Source organism: Girardinichthys multiradiatus, chromosome 17, assembly GCF_021462225.1.
Source record: "Girardinichthys multiradiatus isolate DD_20200921_A chromosome 17, DD_fGirMul_XY1, whole genome shotgun sequence".
NCBI lineage: Eukaryota > Metazoa > Chordata > Actinopteri > Cyprinodontiformes > Goodeidae > Girardinichthys > Girardinichthys multiradiatus.
In genome coordinates, this window is record NC_061809.1 from 5,687,964 (window position 1) to 5,712,776 (window position 24,813).

The 24,813-nt window shown below is 42.6% G+C and overlaps 1 protein-coding gene across 1 annotated transcript in view; it reads left to right on the plus strand.

The window, feature by feature from the left end:
* The window catches only part of pnpla3 (patatin-like phospholipase domain containing 3), a 48,182-nt gene that overhangs the window by 4,737 nt on the left and 18,632 nt on the right, over positions 1–24,813 (plus strand). Inside the window, exon 4 of the mRNA XM_047390194.1 lies at positions 16,204–16,413. Coding sequence (XP_047246150.1) covers positions 16,204–16,413 — 210 coding nt within the window. The remainder of the gene's footprint in view (positions 1–16,203; positions 16,414–24,813) is intronic.

The following is a 24,813-nucleotide window of genomic DNA, read 5'->3' on the forward strand; positions in this document are numbered from 1 at the left end:
GATTTGCGCTCCTTGCACCATTGAAACCGACGTTTGGCATTGGCATGAGTGACCAAACGTTTGGCTATAGCAGCCCGGCCGTGTATATTGACCCTGTGGAGCTCCCGACGGACATTTCTGGTGGAAACAGGAGAGTTGAGGTGCACATTTAATTCTGCCGTGATTTGGGCAGCAGTGGTTTTATGTTTTTTGGATACAATCCAGGTTAGCACCCGAACATCCCTTTCAGACAGCTTCCTCTTGCGTCCACAGTTAATCTTGTTGGATGTGGATCGTCCTTCTTGGTGGTATGATGATATTACCCTGGATATCGTGGCTCTTGATACATCACAAAGACTTGCTGTCTTAGTCACAGATGCGCCAGCAAGACATGCACCAACAATTTGTCCTCTTTTGAACTATGGTATGTCACCCATAATGTTGTGTGCATTTCAATATTTTGAGCAAAACTGTGCTCTTACCCTGCTAATTGAACCTTCACACTCTGCTCTTACTGGTGCAATGTGCAATCAATGAAGACTGGCTACCAGGCTGGTCCAATTTAGCCATGAAACCTCCCACAATAAAATGACAGGTGTTTCAGTTTCATTGTCCAACCCCTGTATTTCTAGCTCCTTTTTGGCCCAGTAATAATTTTTTTGAGTCATTTATTTATTTCTGTATTTATTCCTAATTATGGCCTTAATTAAGGCCAATCACATTAATATATTCTGTTCATGTCGTAAACTTCTGTTGTCAGGCTTTGTAAATGTATCTTAAGTTGTAAGGTTTCCATGGATCCTCATGCATGGTGTCTGGCGTTAATCCCAGAAAAAAATGACTGTTATCTCTTAAAAATAATGATTATGGCTGTAACCAGGATTTGGCTAAAAACTGATGCTTCAGTTTCAGGACAAGGTAGGTCCCCCCTAGAACTTCTGTCTTGGTTTTTATCATTAATTTACTCAGGTTGTCGAAATATAACCACATCAGAAGATGACACAGATTCGATGCACAGAATTAGATTGAAATGAGGTTTTATTGTTCCAACTTAGGTAGACCTTGATTAGAGTTGTTAGAAGCCAGAGGATGAGGAAGCCCCAAGGATCCGAGCAGAGAGAGAGTGTTCTGGCGGTGGAAATATTTACAGTGCAGGTTTCCTGAAGAAGAGTTCCATATGGCGACAGGCAGGCAGACAGATGGGCAGATCGACAGAAAGGCAGGACAACAAGCGATCAGGCAGGCTGACAGAAGTCCACATAACAGAGACTATGTTCCAGCAACAGACTGTGTCAGCAGCTGTCTTAAAAAGCCATGAGCTCATTAGCTGGATGAGTTGCAGCTGAGAACAATGACGTGCCAGAACCAGCCAGCAGAGATCTCACAGTACCCTCCCCTCAACGATTGCCTCCAGGCAATCCCGAACGTTTCTCCGGATGTCTGTAAAAAGATGTAATGAGAGCAGGGTCCAGGATAAGAGAACGAGGTACCCAGGTTCTTTCTTCAGGTCCATATCCAGCCCAATCCACAAGGTACTGAAAACCACGCCCCCTACGTCGAACATCCAGGATACGATTGACCGTGTAAGCTGGATGGTCATCAATGAGACGAACAGGGGGAGGGAGCTTGGTGGGTGGATTCAGGGGACTTTCCGAGACTGGCTTGATCTGTGAAACATGAAAGGTAGGATGAATGTGCATAGAAGCTGGCAACTTGAGTCTCACCGCAGAAGGGTTGATGATCCTTTCTATGACAAAAGAACCGATGAAACGGGGGGCCAACTTTCGAGTAGTATCCTTTAATTTAATATTCTTAGTGGAGAGCCAGACCTTCTGATCAATGCAGTAGACCGGTGCAGTGGAACGGTGACGGTCAGCAAACCTTTTATTCTGTTCCAAAGTGCGTAGAAGTGTCCTCCTGGTCTGACGCCAGATCTTACGACACCTGGAGATATAATGCTGAACAGAGGGGACAACAGTGTCAGGTTCAATACTGGGGAATAATGGAGGTAGATAGCCCAGAGAAATCTCAAAGGGAGATAAACCAGTAGCAGAGGAAGTATGAATATTATGGGCATATTCTATCCAAGTGAGATGTCTACACCAGGAAGAAGGGTTGTCATTAATCACACATCTCAATGCTACTTCCAGTTCCTGATTGCATCTCTCAGTCTGCCCATTAGACTGAGGGTGGTAACCAGATGAAAGGCTTACGGTAGCACCAATAGCCCTACAGAACTCCTTCCAGACTTGTGAAATGAACTGCGGGCCTCGGTCAGAGACAATATCCAAGGGCATGCCATGAATACGGAAGACATGAAGAACCAGAAGTTGAGCAGTCTCCAATGCAGACGGAAGCTTAGTTAAGGGAATAAAATGAACAGTCTTAGAGAATCTATCAACAACGGTAAAGATGACTGTGTTTCCGTCAGATGGCGGGAGACCAGTGACGAAGTCAATAGAGATGTGGGACCATGGGCGACTGGGGGTAGACAGAGGTTGAAGAAGACCGGCAGGAGGTTGATTTGAGTTCTTGTTACGGGCACATGTGGAACAAGCTGCGACAAACTCTCTAATGTTGGGATTCATAGTGGGCCACCAGAAATACCTCTTGGTAAAAGTGATTATACGATTAATCCCCGGATGACAGGTAAGTTTATTATTATGAACCCAATCCAGAACTTTATTGATGACGGAGTTCGGAACGAACAGTTTGCCTACAGGACCAGTGCCTGGGTCTGGTTCAGATTGTTGTGCCTCCCTGATGTCCTTTTCAATGGCCCAGGTGAGGGCGCCCACAATGCAGGATTCCGGTAAGACGGAAGCTTCAGTCTTGGATTGCTCAGAATGAGAAAATTGGCGAGAGAGAGCGTCGGGCTTGATGTTCTTGGAGCCGGGTCTGTAAGAGATAGAAAAATTAAAACGAGCAAAAAACAGAGACCAACGGGCTTGTCTGGAGTTAAGTCTCTTGGCATTTTGGATGTAAGAGAGGTTTTTATGGTCAGTCCAAATGAGAAAAGGGACTTCCGCCCCCTCTAACCAATGCCGCCACTCCTCAAGCGCCAACTTGATAGCCAGAAGCTCTCGATTTCCCACATCGTAATTCTGCTCTGCTGACGACAAACGACGAGAAAAATAAGCACAAGGATGCACCTTGTTGTCTATAGGAGAATGTTGAGACAAGATGGCCCCTACTCCAATGTCAGAAGCATCAACCTCCACAACGAATTGCGCACTAGGATCAGGATGAGTCAGAATGGGTGCAGAAGAAAATAAAGTTTTCAATTTGCAAAAAGCTTTCTCTGCCTCAGGGGACCAATGGAATGTCTTCAGAGAGGAGGTAAGTTGAGTGAGAGGCACAGTGACCTGACTGTAGTTCTTTATGAACCTTCTATAAAAATTTGCAAAACCTAAGAACCTTTGGAGTTGCCTGCGATCCGTTGGAGTAGGCCACTCTGCCACTGCCTTGGTCTTCTCAGGATCCGTTCTGTACCTGCCTGCTTCAAAAATAAAACCCAAGAAGGTCACAGAAGAAACACCAAATTCACATTTTTCGGCTTTTACAAAGAGTTGGTTTTCATAAAGCCTCTGGAGTATGGTCCTGACATGCTGGTGATGCTGATCAATGTTCTGAGAGAAAATCAAAATATCATCCAGATAAACAAACACAAAGAGGTTGAGGAAATCACGGAGAACATCATTTATAAGAGCCTGAAAAACAGCGGGTGCATTAGTCAATCCAAAAGGCATCACCAAATATTCAAAATGTCCCAGGGGAGTCTTGAAAGCTGTCTTCCACTCGTCACCCTCTCGGATCCGAACCAGATGATACGCATTGCGCAGGTCGAGCTTGGTAAAAATCTTGGCAGAGTGTAATTGGTCATGTATAGGATCAATGAGTGGTAAGGGGTACTTATTTTTGATTGTGATTTGATTCAACCCACTATAATCAATGCAGGGTCTTAATGTGCCGTCTTTCTTCCCCACAAAGAAGAAGCCGGCGCCAACGGGGGAGGTAGATGGCCGAATGATCCCGGATGCTAAGGAATCCTCAATGTACTCCTTCATGACTCTTCTCTCCGGTCCAGAGAGATTGTATAGTCTGCTGGCTGGTAACGGAGCTCCTGGAAGGAGATCAATAGCACAGTCATAGGGGCGATGCATGGGTAAGGAAAGAGCCCCCTGTTTACTAAAAACAGATACAAGATTGTGGTATTCAGGAGGAATTTTAGACAGATCAACAGGCTCAGGTGGTTCAATTTGTTTGCTAGAGTGAGAGACAGCAGTCTTTAGACAATTCTGGAGACAGTAATCACTCCACTTCTCTACTCTGCCCTCCACCCAATTAATCGCGGGATTATGTCTCTGCAACCACGGAAATCCTAGAACCAATTGTGAGGAGATAGAGGAGACAACAAAGAACTCACCCCATTCATGGTGGTTACCTGACGTAATGATATGAAGGTGGGGCACTTTAAACTTCACCTGAGATATGGTTTGACCAGTGATGCCCGAAACAGAAAGGGGGTGGTTGAGAGACTGAGAAGGTATCTTAAGTTTGTCAACTAGATCCAAGGAAATAAGATTCTGTTCCGCACCAGAATCAATAAAAGCATCCACTGGACACTTTTCTTGGCTAATAATAATAGTGACTGGAAAACACAGACGAGATATAGGGGAAAAATGGGACATGCTCATCAAAGTCCCCTGACCTATTGACGAGCCCCCTCTTTTCCCTTCTTAGGGCATCTTGCAACATAATGTCCACCTTGTCCACAATACAAACAAAGACCAGCCCCAAAACGACGTTGTCGCTCTTCAGGAGAGAGACGAGTGTGACCAACCTGCATAGGCTCAGGTTCCACAGATCCCTCCGAAGAGGAAGTGGGTGTATCAAGGTAAGCGGTCCGAGGTGCCATAAAGTGCTGCCACTCTGACTTATGATTCCTCTCTGCTTGTCTCTCTCTTAGGCGGTTGTCAATACGGATTGACAGTTTGATTAAATCATCCAGTCTCACAGGTTGATCTCTTAAAACCAACTGGTCCTTTATCTGATCTGTAAGGGAATTCACAAAAATACCCTTGAGTGCCGCTTCATCCCAACCCACCTCCTGTGCTGCCACCCGGAAGTCGATGGCGAACTCCGCCAATGCCCTCTTTCCCTGTTTGAGGGTAAGTAACTTCTTAGCAGCTGTCTCCTGTTGGAGTGGTTGATCAAAGACTTCCTTGAAGTGACTGAAAAAAACAGCGTAACTCAGAGACTCAATAGGGTTAGTTGTGAGAAAAGCGTGCGCCCAGCGTAAAGCAGATCCTTTTAGGGAGGTAACAATAAAAGTGATCTTGGAAGCAGCAGTCGGAAACAGAGAGGGGAGGGGGAACGACTAAAAGCCAACTCACATTGGAGAGAAAACCCACCAAAATTATTAGGGTTGCCATCAAAAAGTTCAGACGGACGGAAATCAGGTTCTCGGATTCCGGACGAGTGGGTGGCTGAGGATTCTCAGAACGAGATGGAGGATTGGAAGGAGCGGGTGAGAGTTTGGTTAATATTTCACTTAAGGCATGTACCATACCACCAAGTTCCGTGAGATGGGCATCTGTCGTCCTTTGTTGTTGTAGCAACTGTTGAAGCATGGTCTCAGTGGATTGGAGGCGTTCCCTCCAGGAGGTCTGTTCATCTTCATCTGATTTGTTTTTCGACATGTCTGCTGGCTGGAACATACTATCATTAATTTACTCAGGTTGTCGAAATATAACCATATCAGAAGATGACACAGATTCGATGCACAGAATTAGATTGAAATGAGGTTTTATTGTTCCAACTTAGGTAGACCTTGATTAGAGTTGTTAGAAGCCAGAGGATGAGGAAGCCCCAAGGATCCGAGCAGAGAGAGAGTGTTCTGGCGGTGGAAATATTTACAGTGCAGGTTTCCTGAAGAAGAGTTCCATATGGCGACAGGCAGGCAGACAGATGGGCAGATCGACAGAAAGGCAGGACAACAAGCGATCAGGCAGGCTGACAGAAGTCCACATAACAGAGACTATGTTCCAGCAACAGACTGTGTCAGCAGCTGTCTTAAAAAGCCATGAGCTCATTAGCTGGATGAGTTGCAGCTGAGAACAATGAAGTGCCAGAACCAGCCAGCAGAGATCTCACAGTTTTTGTTTCTATTTTTTTTTTTCAAAGCTTTCCACTTTTTGTGTATTTGTAAAATTGCCTAAAAAAAGACCTAAAAACAGACAGCCGGATGGATTATTTGTGACAAAGTTATCATACGTTCAGGCTTTATTTACCCAAAGTCTTCTTCATGTGTTTTGTATAGATAATGTACATTGTGTACTTTCCAGAGTGTGCATTGCCTGCAGGCTCAGAGTGAGGTTAAGTGTCACTTATCTGTTCTATGTGAATGTGTTTATTTGAGGAATAAGAACTGCATTTATTGAAAACTTTAGTTTTTCAGACAGCTGGTCTATATAAGGTCTATATTATCCTGTTGGGTTGAAGATCAGTTTAAACTGTAAACTGTTAAGTCAGATAGTAGATAAGAACTGTTCATGAAAAAGACCACAATGTGATTGTTGACTGAAGACTGTATGTTTATATATACACTACCACTCCAACGTTTGGACACACCTTCTCATTGAATGGTTGTCTTGATTTTCCTCATACCTCTGGGATCTCCTTCAAGACTGTTGGACAACCATTTCAGGTGACTACCTCATAAAGCTCATCGAGAGAATGCCAAAACTGTGCAAAGTAGTAATCAAAGCAAGAATCTAAAATATAAAAGATATTTTGAGTTATTTCAGGATTTGTTTTGTTTGCTGCATATTCCTGTATAGTTTTTCTTCATAGTTATGATGTTTTGACTATTGTCAAAATAAGGTGAGATCTTCCCATGTAATCCATGCAACATTTATTAACTGCTCACAGTTAAATCCATAAACATTACAATAAATATCCTTTTGTGTAATCTGCAATAATTATTAAAATACACAGTTGGAGCAGTAGAGTGAAACAAGCATATTCTCATATTCTGGGACTGAGAGACTGGAGAGGCCTGTGTGGAGCTACATATTAACTGTCTTATCTTTTGAAGTGTAACCAAAGAAATGATGTATAATGATTTTCCATTTTCTACAAGTATTAAATGAAATGAGTCATCCTTAATTATCAAGTTGAAAGACGTATGATTGAAATATGATTGAGAACTGATAATTAAAATAAAAAACATTTAGGTTTAAAAATTCTCAATCAGCTATATATGAAAGAGATATAATGTTGATCATTTGTGATGTATGAATAAAAGGAATGAAGTGATGGTTTTGTAACTGTTTTAAAGTAAATGCAGAAAGCTGAGAATAGAATGTGTAAGACTGTGTAAAGTTTAAGTCTGAGCAGATTAGGGAGAGAACTGTAGGATGACTAGGAGTGACGAGAGCCAGCTGCATGCTGACAGCAAATCTTTTGAAGACCAACGCAAGGAAGGGAGGATGAGTCTACAGCCAGCTGCGTAGCTATTACTGGAATCTTCAAGGCCAAAAAACTGCACCAGATGACCATGACTAAGTATTGAGCAATAACGTACTGGGCAAAAGTATGTTGCGCGATAACTGAGAAGACTAACAAAGGGCTGACCAGTGAGAGCATCTGCACTATAAAAGCAATGCTAAAAAAGGGAACTGCGGTTGTGTCCTCGCAGCAGACCGGCGAACAAGATCGGACGGAGAAAAGACGCTCAGATGAAAAAGGAACAGAGACACAGCCCTGCTGATCGACTGCATTAAAAAGAGGATCAACCCGTGTGGCCTGGAAGGACTGTGTCTCAAAATTAAGAATCTGATTTCATCTACAGCCTTTTTATCCAGACAACAGAAGTTAACTTGATCGGTGAACAGCTGATCGCTCTAAGTTTCAGGCTTCTGGAAGTCCTGAATCAACGTCATTTATGTCTCCGGGGTTTCCTTCAACTGTTCAGCATCTGGAAGCTTCTGTGACGTATGACAACAAAGTTCCTGTTTAACCATCAAAACCTGGAGCATCAGTGCCTATTGTTGAAGCCGTCTCTGCTTCTCCGGGTACGTTGATTTGGGTACAGGTTTCAAAGAGTGAAATAAACACAAGTACAATCTACTTATGTTCGCCTCTGCAGAGTGAGAGATGGAGAGCCAAGCAGCTGCAAACCCAACTCTAATCAACTCTTGCTTTCAGCTCATTTTATTCAGTCTCAAGGGTGTGTTCAACATATAGATATATCATGTCACACATGTATAACATAACATAACAGTCCCTTAGGTCCAAATAAGGAATACTTCTGATTGTAACATGCAACTCATCCTCCCCTGTCTCTGGCCTTCCCTGTCCTCTTCTAATTTATGACCTTGCACTCTATGCTTCTCACTCCCTATGTTTTCACTCCCCTAGGCCCCTTCTATGCTTCACTCCCTAAGCTTGACCCCCCTATTTCCACACATTCCAGTTACACACATAGATAGTTTATATTACACACATAGATAGTTTATATTCTACACTATCCACTTAGAGGAAGAAAAATGAAGATTAAGTCATATTAAGTTTCAGCATCAGAGTAACACAGGTTGAGTTGATTGATTCATTTCTATTATTGAAATTATTATGTGTTCCTGAATTTAAGCTGTTACTGACCCCTGCGTAAGCGTTACTAATTAAAGAAAGCATATAAAATTCTAGTTAAATTGTGGACATTCACTTAATTGAGTCACCTTATTTTTGGTTTTTCATTGGTGATAGAAAGTCTTGTTGCCTGTTTCTAAGACATTTTAGGAGGTTTTTATAGGTTGCCTTAGCCAAATTTGTTAAAACAGTGCCCTTGGGGCTCGTGCCAAGCCACTAAAATTAACCTAGCCCATATATACCTAGAGCCAGTTGTAATATTAGGGAATGAGCAGCCGTGAACAGAAGTGACTGTCGAAGTGTGAATGACTGCTGTGGGCTACTCAGTAGTCCAGACCTCCAGTTGAAGAAGGGCGAGACTTTTGTATGAAGGCTGTTAGAGGTTAGGTGTGTCATTTCCCGACACCAGCTTAAATAGAACTTTCAGTTAACCTGCTTAGTAAGATCTACCAGGTTTAGGGAAGTCCGGACCCGCTGGATGGAGAGATGAATTGAGTAATCCCTTCAGACATAGGGAAGTAGGAGGGAGGGGTTAGCTCATTGGACATCGAAACTATGTATCTAAAATGTAGAATGTAATAAGAATAAGGAAAAGTCATTGAATGACAAAGGTGTGTCCAAATGTTTGACTGGTAGTGGATATATTAATGAAGTAGTGCTCTGTAAGTTGTACTAGTGCACATGTTTACTTCGAGGTGGAGGTGGTACACCTAAAACTCATAAACACGTTAACTCTTTGCGGTCCACTTGTTTAGAGCTTGTAGTGAGCTGTGGGTATTTGTCTCTTGTGGGATGAGATCAAGCTTTCCCAGTCAAAGGGCAGGGCATTGGACTAACCATTTCAATTTGGCATTTACAGGTCCTTCTCAAAAAATTAGCATATTGTGATAAAGTTCATTATTTTCTAGAAATGTCATGATGAAAATTTAACATTCATATATTTTAGATTCATTGCACACTAACTGAAATATTTCAGGTCTTTTATTGTCTTAATACGGATGATTTTGGCATACAGCTCATGAAAACCCAAAATTCCTATCTCACAAAATTAGCATATTATTAAAAGGGTCTCTAAACGAGCTATGAACCTAATCATCTGAATCAACGAGTTAACTCTAAACACTTGCAAAAGATTCCTGAGGCCTTTAAAACTCCCAGCCTGGTTCATCACTCAAAACCCCAATCATGGGTAAGACTGCCGACCTGACTGCTGTCCAGAAGGCCACTATTGACACCCTCAAGCAAGAGGGTAAGACACAGAAAGAAATTTCTGAACGAATTGGCTGTTCCCAGAGTGCTGTATCAAGGCACCTCAGTGGGAAGTCTGTGGGAAGGAAAAAGTGTGGCAGAAAACGCTGCACAACAGGAAGAGGTGACCGGACCCTGAGGAAGATTATGGAGAAGGGCCGATTCCAGACCTTGGGGGACCTGCGGAAACAGTGGACTGAGTCTGGAGTAGAAACATCCAGAGCCACCGTGCACAGGCGTGTGCAGGAAATGGGCTACAGGTGCCGCATTCCCCAGGTCAAGCCACTTTTGAACCAGAAACAGCGGCAGAAGCGCCTGACCTGGGATACAGAGAAGCAGCACTGGACTGTTGCTCAGTGGTCCAAAGTACTTTTTTCGGATGAAAGCAAATTCTGCATGTCATTCGGAAATCAATGTGCCAGAGTCTGGAGGAAGACTGGGGAGAAGGAAATGCCGGAAGTCCAGTGTCAAGTACCCACAGTCAGTGATGGTCTGGGGTGCCGTGTCAGCTGCTGGTGTTGGTCCACTGTGTTTTATCAAGGGCAGGGTCAATGCAGCTAGCTATCAGGAGATTTTGGAGCACTTCATGCTTCCATCTGCTGAAAAGCTTTATGGAGATGAAGATTTCCTTTTTCAGCACGACCTGGCACCTGCTCACAGTGCCAAAACCACTGGTAAATGGTTTACTGACCAGGGTATCACTGTGCTCAATTGGCCTGCCAACTCTCCCGACCTGAACCCCATAGAGAATCTGTGGGATATTGTGAAGAGAACGTTGAGAGACTCAAGACCCAACACTCTGGATGAGCTAAAGGCCGCTATCGAAGCATCCTGGGCCTCCATAAGACCTCAGCAGTGCCACAGGCTGATTGCCTCCATGCCACGCCGCATTGAAGCAGTCATTTCTGCCAAAGGATTCCCGACCAAGTATTGAGTGCATAACTGTACATGATTATTTGAAGGTTGACATTGTTTGTATTAAAAACACTCTTCTTTTATTGGTCGGATGAAATATGCTAATTTTGTGAGATAGAAATTTTGGGTTTTCATGAGCTGTATGCCAAAATCATCTGTATTAAGACAATAAAAGACCTGAAATATTTCAGTTAGTGTGCAATGAATCTAAAATATATGAATGTTACATTTTCATCATTACATTATAGAAAATAATTAACTTTATCACAATATGCTAATTGTTTGAGAAGGACCTGTATAGTCCAACCTTGGAAACCATCCAATGAGGTTGAATTAAAATAATTGTGCAGAGCAGAGTGCGCCAAAATCCCTCTACAGTAATGTAGTAGACTCAAGGTTTACACAACTTGATGGTGCTGCCATGGGTGGCACAACCAATTGCAAGGTTTAGAAGGCAATTACTTTTTCACATAGAGCCAAGTTTGTTTGGGTAGATTTTTTCCATTGCTAATTGAAATTATCATTTTAAAACAGTTTTTTATATTTATCTTTGTTTCTTTGTCTGATATTAAGATTTGTTTAATAGTCTGAAACATTAAGTGTAATAAAAAAAGACTCATGTGTCATATTGCTTTGCAGTGCTCTGCTAGAAAGCATTTCACACTTGGATTCTTGTGGATCTAAGTTGGATGTCATTTGTGAAAGCATTAAAAGAAAAGTGATTATTTAGAATAAAATTATTAAGAAGTTGGAAACTTAGTGAAAACTTATGTTGCTTTAAAGCTCTTCTAGCTAACCTTTGCAATGCGTCACTCATTTTCTGTTACTTGGTATGTAAGTTCTTCCAACAATGTTTAAATTCCTCTGTGGATTGTGACTGTCTCTTCTGTGTTACATATTGAACTGGGATATACAGCGTATTTATATTTTCTGCACAACCTTTTGTTCCTCTCTTAGCTGTAATGATTGAGGTCATTGATATTCATTTATTGATTCAAAATTAATTTTTCACAAATCAGAGCTCATTTGGTGTACTGCACTCTGCACTAGGGCTCAGCTGTGGGGAAATGAAGTCCTTTGGATAAATGATCAAGACCCTGGATTTAATATAAAGTAGGTCTGCTTGCTGTAAATCCAACATTATGCCACTAGTACGCCTTAGCATGTGTATGTGTGTCCAGTGCTTACTGTGACCTGCATTCCTATACAGGTCCTTCTCAAAATATTAGCATATTGTGATAAAGTTCATTATTTTCCATAATGTCATGATGAAAATTTAACATTCATATATTTTAGATTCATTGCACAATAACTGAAATATTTCAGGTCTTTTATTGTCTTAATACAGATGATTTTGGCATAAAGCTCATGAAAACCCAAAATTCCTATCTCACAAAATTAGCATATTTCATCCAACCAATAAAAGAAAAGTGTTTTTAATACAAAAAACGTCAACCTTCAAATAATCATGTACAGTTATGCACTCAATACTTGGTCAGGATTCCTTTTGCAGAAATGACTGCTTCAATGCGGCGTGGCATGGAGGCAGATGGAAGCATGAAGTGCTCCAAAATCTCGTTATAGCTAGCTGCATGGACCCTGCCCTTGATAAAACACAGTGGACCAACACCAGCAGCTGACACGGCACCCCAGACCATCACTGACTGTGGGTACTTGACACTGGACTTCTGGCATTTTGGCATTTCCTTCTCCCCAGTCTTCCTCCAGACTCTGGCACCTTGATTTCCGAATGACATGCAGAATTTGCTTTCATCCGAAAAAAGTACTTTGGACCACTGAGCAACAGTCCAGTGCTGCTTCTCTGTAGCCAAGGTCAGGCGTTTCTGCCGCTGTTTCTGGTTCAAAAGTGGCTTGACCTGGGGAATGCGGCACCTGTAGCCCATTTCCTGCACACGCCTGTGCACGGTGGCTCTGGATGTTTCTACTCCAGACTCAGTCCACTGCTTCTGCAGGTCCCCCAAAGTCTGGAATCGGCCCTTCTCCACAATCTTCCTCAGGGTCCGGTCACCTCTTCTCGTTGTGCAGCGTTTTCTGCCACACTTTTTCCTTCCCACTGAGGTGCCTTGATACAGCACTCTGGGAACAGCCTATTCGTTCAGAAATTTATTTCTGTGTCTTACCCTCTTGCTTGAGGGTGTCAATAGTGGCCTTCTGGACAGCAGTCAGGTCGGCAGTCTTACCCATGATTGGGGTTTTGAGTGATGAACCAGGCTGGGAGTTTTAAAGGCCTCAGGAATCTTTTGCAGGTGTTTAGAGTTAACTCGTTGATTCAGATGATTAGGTTCATAGCTCGTTTAGAGACACTTTTAATGATATGCTAATTTTGTGAGATATGAATTTTGGGTTTTCATGAGTTGTATGCCAAAATCATCTGTATTAAGACAATAAAATACCTGAAATATTTCAGTTAGTGTGCAAAGAATCTAAAATATATGAATGTTTAATTTTCATCATGACATTATGGAAAATAATTAACTTTATCACAATATGCTAATATTTTGAGAAGGACCTGTATGGCCCTACTTTCTGTAGCTGGTACTTTGAAAAACAAAGACTTTCAGCTTTTTTTCACTGACCAAGTGGGAGTTTACAACTGTTTGAATGAGAATAAACCTAACACTGAGACTTCAGTGTAATGGAAAACCTTATTTTAATCTGACTTGTTTTACAAAATGGAAGCAAGATAGTTCATTACAGAAATCTCTGGGTAAATGCGTTCATAGTGAAAAAGAATGACAGCTTATATGTTCTATAACAGTAGACTAGTTAATAATGTCTCATTCACAGAGTAGGGCTGAACAGTTTACAGTGTGTGCTATGAGGAACATTGACGTGAGAACTTACTGCACAGTGCAAAAAGAAGTCAGGTTGAGAGGATAGTAAAAGCACTCCTAGACTGATGGTTTGCAAAATCGGTAGAAAGCTCCCACCTGCCTACTCAGGCCAGCCGGCAGTAAAGCTTTCAGCCTTGTTGGATATAAGCATATCTGCAATAACTATCTTCAGCGGCAAGGAGCTGGCCAAGTTAAATACGTTCCAGTTTGTAGCGGATTATTAACTGCAGGGGTGGGACATTAATAGCAAAATTTAAAAACTGAAATAGCTCTTTGTGACATTGAACCAGTGATGGTACAACATTTTAGTGGAAATAGATGCTCTTTTGCATCATGCTGCTCCTACACTGCACGGTGATTCAGCTGCTAACACTGTTGCCTTACAGCAAGAAGGTCCTGGGTTCAACTATCAGCCGGGAGTCTTTCTGCATGGAGTTTGCATGTTCTCCCCGTGCATGCGTGGGTTCTCTCCGGGAACTCCGGCTTCCTCCCTCAGTCCAAAAACACGACTGTTAGGTTAATTGGTCTCTCTATATTGCCCTTAGGTGTGAATGGGTGTGTGCATGGCTGTTTGTCTTGTGTGTGTCTGTGTTGCCCTGTGATGGACTGGCAACCTGTCAAGGGTGTGTTTGTCTGGTTGCGGGGACATGGTGGGGGCCGCTGGCCCCAGTCCATGCCACCGGCCGGGGACATCTTGCTGGGTAAGTTTGTCCCATCTTGGGTTGGGGTCGGGGGTCCGTTGTGGGTACGGTGCTCGGTGGTGTCTGCTCTGTTGCGCTTGTGGGCGGAGGCTGGGATAGCATTGTGGGGGGCCCTTGCCTTGCCATCGCAGCGCTCTGTATGGTGGAGGGCAGGATGCTGCGGGGTGCCTGGAGCGGGGCCGTGTATGGAGCTTGCGTTTTGTGGATGTGTCTTCATCGGCTTTTTGGAGGTGGAGCTCATCTGTGTGGGTGTGCCCCTGTGGGGAGAGTATTCAAGCCATTAGGTTTTGGGGGCATGTGTCCGATATCTGTGTCCTGGTTGGGAGTGGCCCTGTGGGAAAATTCCTTTTGGGGTTCGTGGGATGTGGAGGGCCCATGGGGTTGAAATTGGAATTCATTGGGGCATTGGGACTGTTTCATCCTGGGACGGCTCTGGTTGGCAGGCTCGTTTGGACCAGGTAGACACCTTTTTTGTTTGTGGCCCCCTCTCCGGATGTGGACGGGAGTCGTTGGGGGCTGGGGTCGAAGCAGGGGGTTGGGGTCTGGACTGGGGTCGTTTGGGTTCGGGCAGTGTCAGCACTATTCTTAGCTGGTTCTGGGGCAGTCTGTCTGTCTCCGGAAGGGGACCACCTCCTGGGTCCAGGGGCTGGTTTCCCCTCTGTGGTATCGATACCTGGACCTGGGACTGTGGAGTATGTATGGGGACCTGGTGGCTGGCGCCCTGAGCCCCCTGGCACTGTCCAGCCTCTGCTTGGGGTGCCCCAGGGTCTTGGGTCTCTGGGTCCATGGCTGGATCTGCTCCGGGGTAGACGGCTGCCAGCCGGGCCTGTGGGCTCATCGCTGCAGCTCCGTGGGGCTTCTGCACTGTGGCTGCTGGGTTGTTCCCCTAGAGCTCTCCTTTGCTGTGGGGGTCGCAGTAGTCCCGGCTATTGCATATTTTTAAACAGAAACCTTATACACATAGGCACACACACACACACTTACACCCATAGGTGTTTACAGATACACAGATGTTCTATATTGAGACACAGTTACCGCCAAATACATCTTGCAATAGTAACTTATTAGCTCTCTACATTCCTGTTGTGCTGTTGTATATGTTTCTGCAGGTGTTGAAGCAGTCTTCCAGTATGTTGTCTTCCTTCATTCTCTCTATTTTTTTTCTCCTTCTCTCCCTTTTTCCTTTTTGCCCAACCTCTTTCTTTTTCTTGCATTTTTTTCTTTTCGTTTCCGTCTCTGTGTCTATTGCAATGGAAATAATTCCAAAGCAGTTTCTAATAACAGTTTTTTTTATGTATATATATATATATATCTGTATATCAAGCGGAACATTATAGCGTTAGCCGTAATGCTCCACTTGTTAAAGTAAATCTATTGGGCTTCTTCTCTACTCTGCTAGATGGGACACATTAAAAAAAGATTCAACTCATAGAACAGGCCAGATGCTGATAAAATCCAGAAAATGTGGTCACAAAATGATGATCAGTTGGACTAATTTAAGAAACAAAGAGGTTCAAACCCGACAAACAGAACAAGTAATCATTGGAAGAGCAATCCTTAGTTTGTGGGTTTGAAAGAATGTCAAAAAGGGCTTCACCTCATTACTGTGTAGAGCAGTAGTAACTGGTGTGGATTGGAAGATGGTCAAAGGTTGCTAGTTTCATTCCATCTTATTCCCTTCCACGTGTCTGGGTAAGACACTGAACCCCACTTTACCTACTGACACTGTATGGGGCAGTATGAATAGGTTAATGTGAACTGCTTTGAATTGTCAGTGCTGAAACTAAACTAGAAGCTAATCATTTGTTTTTCCCTGTATTCCTGTATTTCCCTGTTTCCCTGTGTGTGTGCAGCGCTATGTAGACGGTGGAATCAGTGATAACCTGCCGCAGTCGGAGCTGAAGAACACTATCACCATCTCTCCCTTCTCTGGTGAAAGCGATATCTGTCCTCGGGATAACTCCACCAGCTTCCATGAGTTGCGCTTCACCAACACCAGCATCCAGATGAACATAGGGAACCTGTACCGCCTCAGCAAAGCTCTATTTCCCCCAGAACCCAAGGTAGATAACAATCACTTTTTACAGGCATGTTCCGCTGTTCATTGTTTAGTTTGACCACACTCACACTTAATGATTTTACTGTGATACAGCTGAAAACAACTTGAAAAGATGCTACCTTTGCTGCCCCCAGGTGGTCACACAAAACTGGCTCATTCATATTTCAACATTTAACTTGACACTTCGTAAATGCACAAACAGCAGCGGACAACTTAACATTTGTGGTCCTTTTAGGTTCCTGTTTAAAAAGAAATAATACTACTTTTAGTGCTTGTAAGGTTAGTGATTATTTTCCAGCCTTTCTTTCCCTTTTATAACAGAGTAACAATGCAGCAGAACTCGGAGGTGGAAATCACCTTGTTTCCCACATTAAGATTTAGATCAGAGGTCACGTATTAGCGGACCAGGGTCTGGATCCGCATCCACATGCCGTTCAATCCGGACCCAACCTGATTTTAAACATTTATATATTACTGCATGTTGTCCAACAATGTCTAATTTCACTTGCGTTGCATCTTGTGTTAATATGGTATAGCCCTGCGGAGCGTCTGGCCCGGGGCTGCACATGATGCAAATCAGGCAATGAGCTGTTTCAGTCAGGGCTGCTGCTGCTACCCTAACCGCAAAGCATTTTCTCATTTACTATGTAAATATAAACATTTTATTCCTGCCAGCTGCCACGTCTGACTTTTGAACAGGCGCGACGGACAGTTATGTAGGTTAGCGACATTCTGGTCCACACTCCATGCCAGCTGGTGGCAGTAATGCACCACATCGTTGTATGTCAACCCCCTGAAAAAGACAAAGAAGAAGCTATGCGGGTTGCTAAGTTACTGGGAGCTTGCTGATAGTACAATGACTTTGTGGTGCACAGATGAGTGAGTAAAAGAAAATGGCTTCATCCAAAGTACGTAAAGTGGACTGGTAAAATCACACATTTAAAGATGAATGGACAGAAGCATACAGTCTCTTACAGCACAACAGTGAGCATACGAGTGTTCACTGTTAGTACAGTGGATTTTGGAAAACACAAAAATCCTTTAATTAACTGAAATGTTCAAAGATTGCATGGAAGCTGTGGGAGAAACACTTTAAGATGGAAAAGAAGGACAACAACTTAAGGAAAAGGTTAAACAAATTACCATGCCTGCCACAAGCACAACAAGGAGAGCAGAATTATACCAAGTTGCACAGACTCATCTCAAGTGTGCCATTCGAAGTCTGTTTAATATTAGTGTTTAAATTGGGTTGCTCTTTTCTGTTCAGCATATGATTTCATGGGGATATGAATAATTGATCAGTAGTTTAAAAACCTGTAGCGTGTTTGGATGAGGGAGGACGTGAACCTCCTATTATTTTAATTGAGGAGCCCTGATTTAGATATATCAAAGAGTCTCTGGGATCACTCAGATTTTCCTTATTTGAAATTCAGAACATCAGAGTTTCCAGTTTCTGTTGAGTGCATTATTGTGGCAGATTTTCAAGGACATTACACATGTAATGTCCAAAATATTCATTTCCACAGTTAATACAGGGCCTGATCAGTGGTTTCCGGAGGTAACTAAAGCTCCTCCTTTGGTCAAAAAATAATTACTATTCAACTGGAGAAAGTCATGTCACATCTACACATTGATTTGTTCTATGGATCTAGCCAATGCTAGAATAGGTTCATAGTCTTTTGGTGACATAGTAATCTAGAGCTATGGTCTGCATAGTATTGGTAACTTATCTTGTTGTTTGTTATGATCTGAGCTAGGGGGAGCATGGAGATGACGAAAAGGAGGGCCCTAAAATGGAACCTTGAGGAATACCACTGGTGATTTTTGTGGTGTTCTATGTAAAGTTTCCTACTGACACAAAAAAGTCCTTTTCCTTCAGTTTAGACTCAAACCAGTCAAGTGCTGTACCAGTAAGACCGATCCAGTTTTCCAGGTGCTCCAGTAATATGCTGTGGTCAACAGTGTCAAATGAGGCCCATTAACACCAACACTGTGGTTCTTGCACAGTCCCCATTTATGTCGATGCCATTGAAAACCTTGATAAGGGCAGTCTTGGTCCAGTGGCGAACATGAAAACCTGACTGGAAATTGTTAAATCAGTTGGTCATTTGAACATTTTTAATGGCTGAATAATGAGCAAGATTATAAAACAAGAACTTGTCCGACTTTTTGTTTTTCAACAGCGGTTTGATAATTGCTGTTTTTAAGGCCTGGAGGAAAACATCTAACAAAAGGAATACATTTATTATTTGAATCAAATCAAATCAAACTGGATTCTCAGTAAATAAGTTGGCAAATTCAATGCAAGCCCTGGTATTGTGGAGTTATAATGCTGCAGACACAGAAGGGTTTATTAACCTGTCGACCGTGTCAAACAAGACACGAGCATGTTTGTTAATGATTTCAGAAAAAAAAGATTATCTTGTATTTTTCAGTTGTAGATTATATCTGTGAAGTCTGTCTTCATAGGTGTCATAGTGAACCTTTCATCACCCCTGCTCTGATTTGGAGCCTTTCTCCAGGGATATTTCTTTTTACCACCTTGTTGGAATCAAAGATGTCTGAAATTTTAGAATGGAAGTTATCTACCAGCTAATCTACTGAGTTACAGGAAAGGTGGAAATGGAAGAGTAAACCTGGTTAAAGGTTTCAGTTGCATTGTCCTTAAAACTGCATTTGCTTATAATATCTCTTTTGCTAATTTAATCAGTATAAATGATGCTTTCGGACAGAAAACGTGACAGATAAGGCAACATCAGTTACAGAGACATTGAAAATGTTAAGACCCCTAGTGATGAAGACGTCCAAGGCCCTGTCCCAATACCCACACTACACCCTCTATGAAGTGTTTACTTTGTACAAGTGCGTGTAGGGGTTGAAGTGCGCAGGTTACAAGCATGCAAAATTGGAGAATTGGGACAGTAGGGGTTACGTCATCGACTTGCACCTCTGCACTGTAATTGCAACATCAAAAAGCGCAGGAACCAGCGCTGTTTTCACAGTCTTGCTGCTAAAAAAACTATTTAAAACTGCAACAAGCAATTGTTTTGAGGAGAATAAAGTGCAGGAAGTGAAGGAGGCTTATACACCAGACTCTTGGTGCGCCAGTGTTTGTTTGAAAGGTAACTTCAGTGTTATGACCTACTGACTGCCCAGACTCACTCTGAACCCAGTGGTATCTTACAATGTTGAGCCTGGAAAACCAGTAAAAGAAATATTTGTTGGCTTGCTGTCTAAAGTTTACGTAGTTCTTATTATTCTGACTCGATGGCTGGTTACGTTGACGGTTGTGGGTAATATACTTCGGCGAAGCCCGCATTGAGGGCACAAAGGGAGGGGGGGGCTAAGGACCACTCTGGAGAATTGGGACACACTACGCACTCGAACCCATCAGTGGGAACGCGCAATTCAGGGACACAAGGGTGGAAGTGCGAGTATTGGGACAAGGCCCAAATATTCCCCATTTGTGTGTTGGCTGTTTAACATGTTGAGTCAAACCAACATTTTTAAGTGTATCACATAGTTCTTTTGCCCTTCTGTCTTGGGTGTTGTCAGCATGGATGTTGAAGTCTCCCACATTGAGTAAACAGTTGTAATCATGTCACAGATAGTAGGTAATTAAAATCTGTTTGGTTTTTTTGGGATTTCGGAGGCATTTAAACCTGAAACATGACTTGACCCTTTACCTGGACAGCCAGATATTCAAATGATTCAAACTTGCCACAGAACACCTTTTTACACTTCAGTGAGTCATGAAACAAAGTGGCAACTACTCCTTCTCATTCCTTGTATTCTCTGCTCTTACAGAGAAAACAGGCTAAACCTCAGCCAATAGCTATTGCCCCTTTTCTATAGTACCTGCTCAACGTGGTTTGTATTGAGCTGGTTTGAATAAATGAAAAGCCTAAAAAGCGAGTAGAGCCATGCTGAAGTGCGCTGAGTATACAGGTCCTTCTCAAAATATTAGCATATTGTGATAAAGTTTATTATTTTCCATAATGTCATGATAAAAATTTAACATTCATATATTTTAGATTCATTGCACACTAACTGAAATATTTCAGGTCTTTTATTGTCTTAATACGGATGATTTTGGCATACAGCTCATGAAAACCCAAAATTCCTATCTCACAAAATTAGCATATCATTAAAAGCGTCTCTAAACGAGCTATGAACCTAATCATCTGAATCAACGAGTTAACTCTAAACACCTGCAAAAGATTCCTGGGGCCTTTAAAACTCCCATCCAGGGTTCATCACTCAAAACCCCAATCATGGGTAAGACTGCCGACCTGACTGCTGTCCAGAAGGCCACTATTGACATCCTCAAGCAAGAGGGTAAGACACAAAAAGAAATTTCTGAACGAATAGGCTGTTCCTAGAGTGCTGTATCAAGACACCTCAGTGGGAAGTCTGTGGGAAGGAAAAAGTGTGGCAGAAAACGATGCACAACGAGAAGAGGTGACCGGACCCTGAGGAAGATTTTGGAGAAGGACCGATTCCAGACCTTGGGGGACCTGCGGAAGCAGTGGACTGAGTCTGGAGTAGAAACATCCAGAGCCACCGTGCACAGGCGTGTGCAGGAAATGGGCTACAGGTGCCGCATTCCCCAGACCTGGGCTACAGAGAAGCAGCACTGGACTGTTGCTCAGTGGTCCAAAGTACGTTTTTCAGATGAAAGCAAATTCTGCATGTCATTCGGAAATCAAGGTGCCAGAGACTGGAGGAAGACTGGGGAGAAGGAATGCCAAAATGCCAGAAGTCCAGTGTCAAGTACCCACAGTCAGTGATGGTCTGGGGTGCCGTGTCAGTTGCTGGTGTTGGTCCACTGTGTTTTATCAAGGGCAGGGTCAATGCAGCTAGCTATCAGGAGATTTTGGAGCACTTCATGCTTCCATCTGCTGAAAAGCTTTATGGAGATGAAGATTTCATTTTTCGGCACGACCTGGCACCTGCTCACAGTGCCAAAACCACTGGTAAATGGTTTACTGACCATGGTATCACTGTGCTCAATTGGCCTGCCAACTCTCCTGACCTAAACCCCATAGAGAATCTGTGGGATATTGTGAAGAGAACGTTGAGAGACTCAAGACCCAACACTCTGGATGAGCTAAAGGCCGCTATCGAAGCATCCTGGGCCTCCATAAGACCTCAGCAGTGCCACAGGCTGATTGCCTCCATGCCACGCCGCATTGAAGCAGTCATTTCTGCAAAAGGATTCCCGACCAAGTATTGAGTGCATAACTGTACATGATTATTTGAAGGTTGACGTTTTTTGTATTAAAAACACTTTTCTTTTATTGGTCGGATGAAATATGCTAATTTTGTGAGATAGGAATTTTGGGTTTTCATGAGCTGTATGCCAAAATCATCCGTATTAAGACAATAAAAGACCTGAAATATTTCAGTTAGTGTGCAATGAATCTAAAGTATATGAATTTTAAATTTTCATCATGACATTATGGAAAATAATGAACTTTATCACAATATGCTAATATTTTGAGAAGGACCTGTACACTAGTGAAAAAGAGGCATTAGTAGCGGTTGCATGGAACCTTTGCTATTTTTAGTACATGCTTGCTTGCTGTTCCAAGCAAGTCAATCTATTCTGAAAATGCAACTTCAGAACACTGTCGGTCACTGATTGGGAAGGGGGCGGTGTCACTAGTCACAGCATATTTTAATAACTGATATCTTCTACCGTTACATTGTTCTATGATGGTCTTATTGTGTATATGACTAAAATAGCAAGCTAGGTTTATGTAGCATTAGCATACCCTCACATGTCCTCTAGCTTCTGTCCTTCACTTTGATACTGCTCCATAGCCTCCCTCTCTCTCCTGTACTTATTCAAAGTATTTTGTCTTGCTGCGTGCAGCCTTCTCTGGCTCTCGTCTTTCACTCTGAGTATGATAAAAGTCATAGACTGAGCAGCAGTCAAGACTGTCATTGTGTCTGTTTGACATACAAATGCCAGATTTAAAAACATCACGTTACTTTTTTGGACGGTGGGGCCATGTTAGGTATTATTTAGTCAACTCAGAGGTAAGAACGATACAGTCAGAGTTACTTGCAGCAAGGGTAGCCCACTTTGCAGTGAAACTACAAAGTTTTGACACCCTATCTCTTTATTTATATACACAATTCAACAGACAGTTCAGACAGGGTGTATGTGTGTGAGACAGAAAGGAGGCTGGTTCACACAGAGATAACAATGATCTCACACACACAGGGAGGAAGGCATAGTGCAGGTGCCTTGCAACACAAAGTTTTTACATGAGTGATAACAAGTTTTTGCACCCATCCAACAGTCCCTCCTTTTATCACAAGTAAAAACATTTAATATAAAAACGAGTAAGAAAAATACTCTGTATGAGCGAAAACCCACGGACGGTAAACAGATTATATTTTGTGGGAAATACTCATACGGCCCCGCCGCCCTCGGCGACCATTAAAAGTTAAATGTTGATTAATACTTGAAATCATAAAAATAAAAGAATAATACTTGAAATCATAAAAATAAAAGAATTAAAAAATCTGCCCTGTTTATGTCATCATTGTACTTTTTCTCATTTTACTTAAGCAACAACTTCTTTCGATTTTCTGCTGTAAGGTCATTTTATGAAATACAATGTATGAGTACACTCAGGCTTTTGATGTGATTTATTTACAACATGTCATCATAATTGTCCCCTTCATTTTTGTGCATTTCCATCTGGTTCAGTGTTGCATATGCCACCGTGACTAACTGAGTTACTATTCTTTGTACCATGCATTTGCAACATGGGATAATACATATTGACAGGAGACACAGAAGGCCCATGCATGCTATTACTGCAACTAAGAGAACCTTAAACAGATTTATCCATCCCCCTGTGAGCATCCAATCTAACCAAGAAGAGTTAGGATCTGGGTGGTCATGTGCCATGACATTTTGCAGATTCCGTAGGTTGTTTAATGCTCCTGTTATGTTTGCAGAGTGTATATTATCTGGGATATATTTGTGTTATTCAATAGAACACAAACGCCCCCCGTTGATGCTGTTAGAATATCCAAAGCCATGCGGTTCTGAATTATCATGGCTCACATAGCGCTCATTTCTGTGTTTTGACCCTCTTCTACTATTATGGAGTTATTTAGAAACAATCCAAATCGATAACTTAAAGTTTCCACGCACAGCAGTAATTTGCCCACACCTAACCAGGGTAAGGGAGATAATAATGTTTTATCATCTTTAGACCAAAGTTTAAATTCATCTGGGACATTAGTTCCCCAAATGGGGTCATGTGATTTAACATCTATTTCCCTTTTTTATCTCCTATGTGGTATAACTATAGTCTGCTTACTAAGTACCACTGTGTGATCTGATGTGAAAACTGGGGCACATACACCATACCAACTGGGTGGAAGTACATAAGCATTATTATCACATAACCATGCCACCCCTTCTATCCAGTATGTGCCGTTTCCGGGATTATTCCTGTAAGTGTAGAAGTAGTTACATTTCGTAGTATTCCCTACAAAATGAGTATGATTCCCTGTAATATTTTGTCTTATGCAGTGTCGATGGTTTCCGGGGTCTGTTACATATGCTTTGAATGGTTCTGATTTCCCTGTAATGTTGAGAGGTTGCCATTGTTTTCTGTCGCAAGTGCAGTTTTCTGGGTCACAACTGTAATTTAATCTCTGGTTACTGAAAGATTGGTCTGGCATAAGAAATAACTTTTTATTTGTATATCCTATCAGGCCCATTGATATGACGCAACTTGTCTCGGTGAGGTTTATAGCTTTGACATATATGGTGGGGCCTTGGGAATGCACGGGCATTATAGAACACACATAACAATCAGTTTTATTTTGAGTTTTAGCTGTGTCATACACATAACGATACCAGTAATTTTGCAGAAATGGGTGTGTGTCATGTCCTTCCGTCAGTGTTCTGAGATGGGTCCCGTCTGATGTCCATCTCTTCTGGTTCGGTATCACCTCCTGGGGATCCTGCTTTAGATAGAGAAAGAGTCCTGCTACCAGAATTAAGCTCAGGCTTATCAGTCCTGTCCACATGTTACAGAGAGCCATTTTATAATTGGGCACAGATCAGCTGTTTTCTTCACCGGTTTGAGACGCTGGGCCATATGGGTCCTCCAACTCCTTTGAACCCGGACTTCCTCTGCTACCCCGTCGGTTGGTTTGGCTCCTGTAACGGCAAAACTGGCTTACAGTGGCTTTTATGGATCCAGGAAGGCCTCTCTGCTATTTTCAGAGCTGTGGGCATTGTCAGGAGCACTTGAAACGGCCCTTTCCACCAAGGAGTGCTCCAATCCTTCCGGTGGAGTGTCTTAATCAGGACCAGGTCTCCAGGCCTCAGGTCATTCTGTGGGATAGGAGCAGAGATTATCGGCAG